General features: G+C 50.2%; 1 protein-coding gene and 1 long non-coding RNA gene across 2 annotated transcripts in view; one reads left to right on the top strand and one right to left on the bottom strand.

Annotated features, from left to right (window-relative positions):
- LOC116097539 overlaps positions 1–1,033 on the bottom strand; it is an 8,294-nt gene extending 7,261 nt beyond the window's left edge. Inside the window, exon 1 of the long non-coding RNA XR_004121461.1 lies at positions 832–1,033. This is a non-coding gene — a long non-coding RNA (uncharacterized LOC116097539). The remainder of the gene's footprint in view (positions 1–831) is intronic.
- Klhl7 (kelch like family member 7) overlaps positions 1,028–2,989 on the top strand; it is a 61,154-nt gene continuing 59,192 nt past the window's right edge. Inside the window, exon 1 of the mRNA XM_031380132.1 lies at positions 1,028–1,337. Within this exon, the coding sequence (XP_031235992.1) occupies positions 1,218–1,337 (120 nt within the window). The 5' untranslated portion in view covers positions 1,028–1,217. The remainder of the gene's footprint in view (positions 1,338–2,989) is intronic.

A 2,989-nucleotide genomic window follows, 5' to 3' on the forward strand; every position in this document is an offset into this window, starting at 1 on the left:
CCCGAGCTTGAGCTGCCAAGTCCTCCTGGATTGGTTCCCTGGCAAACCCTCATTAGCATACACCCGCTCGGGAGGGCACATGCGCAGTATACACCCGCTCGGGAGGGGCGCATGTGCAGTAGAATAGTCTATTGCCACTGCGGCCGCCATCTTGGATATGATCGTCTAAGCGGCCGCTTAAGATCATCCAAGCGGCTGATGATTGAATCCAAGTGGCTGCCTACAGCCATTGTTGATCCTATGCGGCTTGGAATAATTTAATTTTCTTTTAAGCAGTTATATAGAACAACAGCAGTCTAGATCATTTTACACGAAACTTCTCTGTCTAGTCCTTCATATATTTAGGTAGAATATTGAGGCTATGTAGAAAGTTTCCATTATTAAAAATAACGACTTCAGACAGTCCTGTCTATTCCTAAACAGCAAAATAAAACACTCTATGAAACATGTTTCTGTGAGTTCTAGGATTGAGTTCTGTGTTCCAGTAGAACTCCCTGGGAAGCTTCAATGAAGCTGGCTGGAACTGACACCTGATATCTAGGATTTTTTATTTTTTCAGACAAGGTTTCTCTCAGAGGTCCACCACTCTCTGCCTCCACCACTACCGCCACCCGCCAGACCTGCTTCAGTGAGAACGACAGCCTACTAAACAGGCAGGCATGTCACACTGAGGAGAAATCGACAGGACAATGGCTTTGCTTTCTGAATCCCAGACAAGTAATTCTTGTGCTCATCCTAAGTAACCTTTTGCCTTGCAGTATGCAGTTTTCATGTAATAGTTACTGAGCGCCTACAATGAGCCCGAGTCTGAAAGGGCAGTGAAGAACTGACCCTGTTCTCAGGAAGCTTACGCCATTGGGAGACGTTTTCGTTTTCCTATCATACAATTATCCAGAAAAGATCATCACGAAGTGTAAACCTGGGAACTCGGCCTTCGGTAGAAAAAAGGCGCCCGTGAGCTTGGACGCGGTTGCTAGGGCGTCGCGGGGCTGTGACGCAGGCCCCGCCCCCTCCCCCTCGAGCGCCCCCCTCGGAGGGGCCCGACCCAGTGCGCATGCTTGGGACTCCCTTCGTTCGCAACCGTGGCCGACTTGGCTCTGTCTCGTCCCTCTTCGGCGCTCCCGCAGTTCCCCGCGCTTCCCCGCCACAGCCGTGCTCCCGACCGCCGCGTGTGGCGGGTAAGCCGTCGCCGCGAACCCGCAGAGGGCAGAGAGAGGATGGCCACCTCCGGCGTGGAGAAGAGTAGCAAGAAGAAAACCGAGAAGAAACTTGCGGCTCGCGAAGAAGCCAGGCTGCTGGCGGGGTTCATGGGCGTCATGAACAACATGAGGAAACAGGTGCGGGCCCGGCGGAGGCTGGCGGCGGAGGGGGGTGGGTGGGCCGGGGGGCAGGGGCCCGGCGGAGGCTGGCGGCGGGGTGGGCCGGGGGGGCAGGGGCCCGGCGGAGGCTGGCGGCGGAGAGGGTGGGCTGGGGGGGAGGCGTAGGGGCCCGGCGCCTGGGCTGGCGGCCTGCTCCGCCACGGGGCTTCCGAGGCCCGCTTGACGGGGACTCCTGGGGCGGGCGGGCGGGGGGGCCTACGGAGCGGTTGTGTAACCGGTCTCTTCCAGTTCTCCGTGAGGCCTGGAGCCTTCCGTTACCGTGCGGTGTCCTGGACCTCTCGGAGGGAAGCTCCCCGCCCCGCCGACCTGTCACCCAGGTGGCACTAGTTGACAAATCATCCCATACCTGCTCATTTGGGGCGACACCAGTCACCAGTAAATAATGGTTTTCTAAGGGTTCTGGCGCCACTGTTACCAAGAGGGTCTTTGTGCTGTCTTTGATTTTGCTGTGTATTGGAGAAACAGCAATATTTGGTTGAAAGGTGGGTTGATGAAAGGCACGGTTTAACGATGGAGACAGTAGATAGGCGTTTTAATTGACTAGATTATAATCTCCGGTAGACCGGTAAGCAGGGAACACCGCTTGGTTGGTTTTTTTAGCTTTACTTGGTAGAGAACACATTATGGATTCTGGGGATGCTCGTCAGTTTTTTGACTCTGAGATCTGTTTTTCAAGAGGGCAAAGCACTATGTAAGCTTGAGTGATTGAAAACCCTAGTTCGCCTTTCTGGCGCTTTTGCTGTGAGTATGGCGGCAGAAGAATCTTTAAGATTTATTTCGGAAGATACCAACTCCTGATTTCTTCAGGCAAACACCGGTCGCAGCTGTCTTCTCTTTGTTCACAAGCTGGCACACTGCTCTGCTGGCAGTGGATACTATGTTCTCAATGCCTAGATCTTTCCTGGCTTTTATGCTGACATAGCTGTGAATGGCTGGCTTCTTTATTAAAATGTATCTCTTGTCATATTCGTGTTCTTTTTGTGTAACCTTTTTGAGATCTACAGAATTGATGATTTGAGGTTGCAGGTGACTTTGATGTGTACCTGTAGTGGTAATTAAATGGAGCTCACTGGTGCTTACATTTGTTTAAGCTCACTCTGGTATATCCTACTATTCCAAACCTTGTCATCCGTGGGCTGGAGCTTTGTAAAGCATTACCTCACTCCTTAAATAGATAGGCTGCAACAAAATCACAGCATCAGGTGTTACAGAAGATTGTCTGAACCAGCTTGTTACTTAGGTTCTTTGATTTTAAAATTAATTCACATTTCTTAGACTTAGCTTTAGACTATTGTGACATCTTTTTTGTTCAAATAGAAATACATTTATTAGAGTTACTGAGAAATCAAGGTTATGCTACTGAATACAAAGAAGAATATGGGTGTTTGGTGAGCGCTTGGGGATCTGACCCTTCTGCTGTAGCTAACTTAATCTGTTTTATGTTTGTTCATCATTGACTTGGGTGTATTTCAGACTCCCGTAGCATTTTATCAGCGTGGTGGATTCCTGCATTTTAGAGAGCTACATAGAGCCGTTTTGTATCAATTTACATTGTTTAATTTTGTTGAGCTGTGATAGACTCCTAGCATTCTAGTCGCCTTATGGACTCC

The sequence above is a fragment of the Mastomys coucha genome, unplaced genomic scaffold, assembly GCF_008632895.1.
Source record: "Mastomys coucha isolate ucsf_1 unplaced genomic scaffold, UCSF_Mcou_1 pScaffold19, whole genome shotgun sequence".
NCBI classification, from domain to species: domain Eukaryota; kingdom Metazoa; phylum Chordata; class Mammalia; order Rodentia; family Muridae; genus Mastomys; species Mastomys coucha.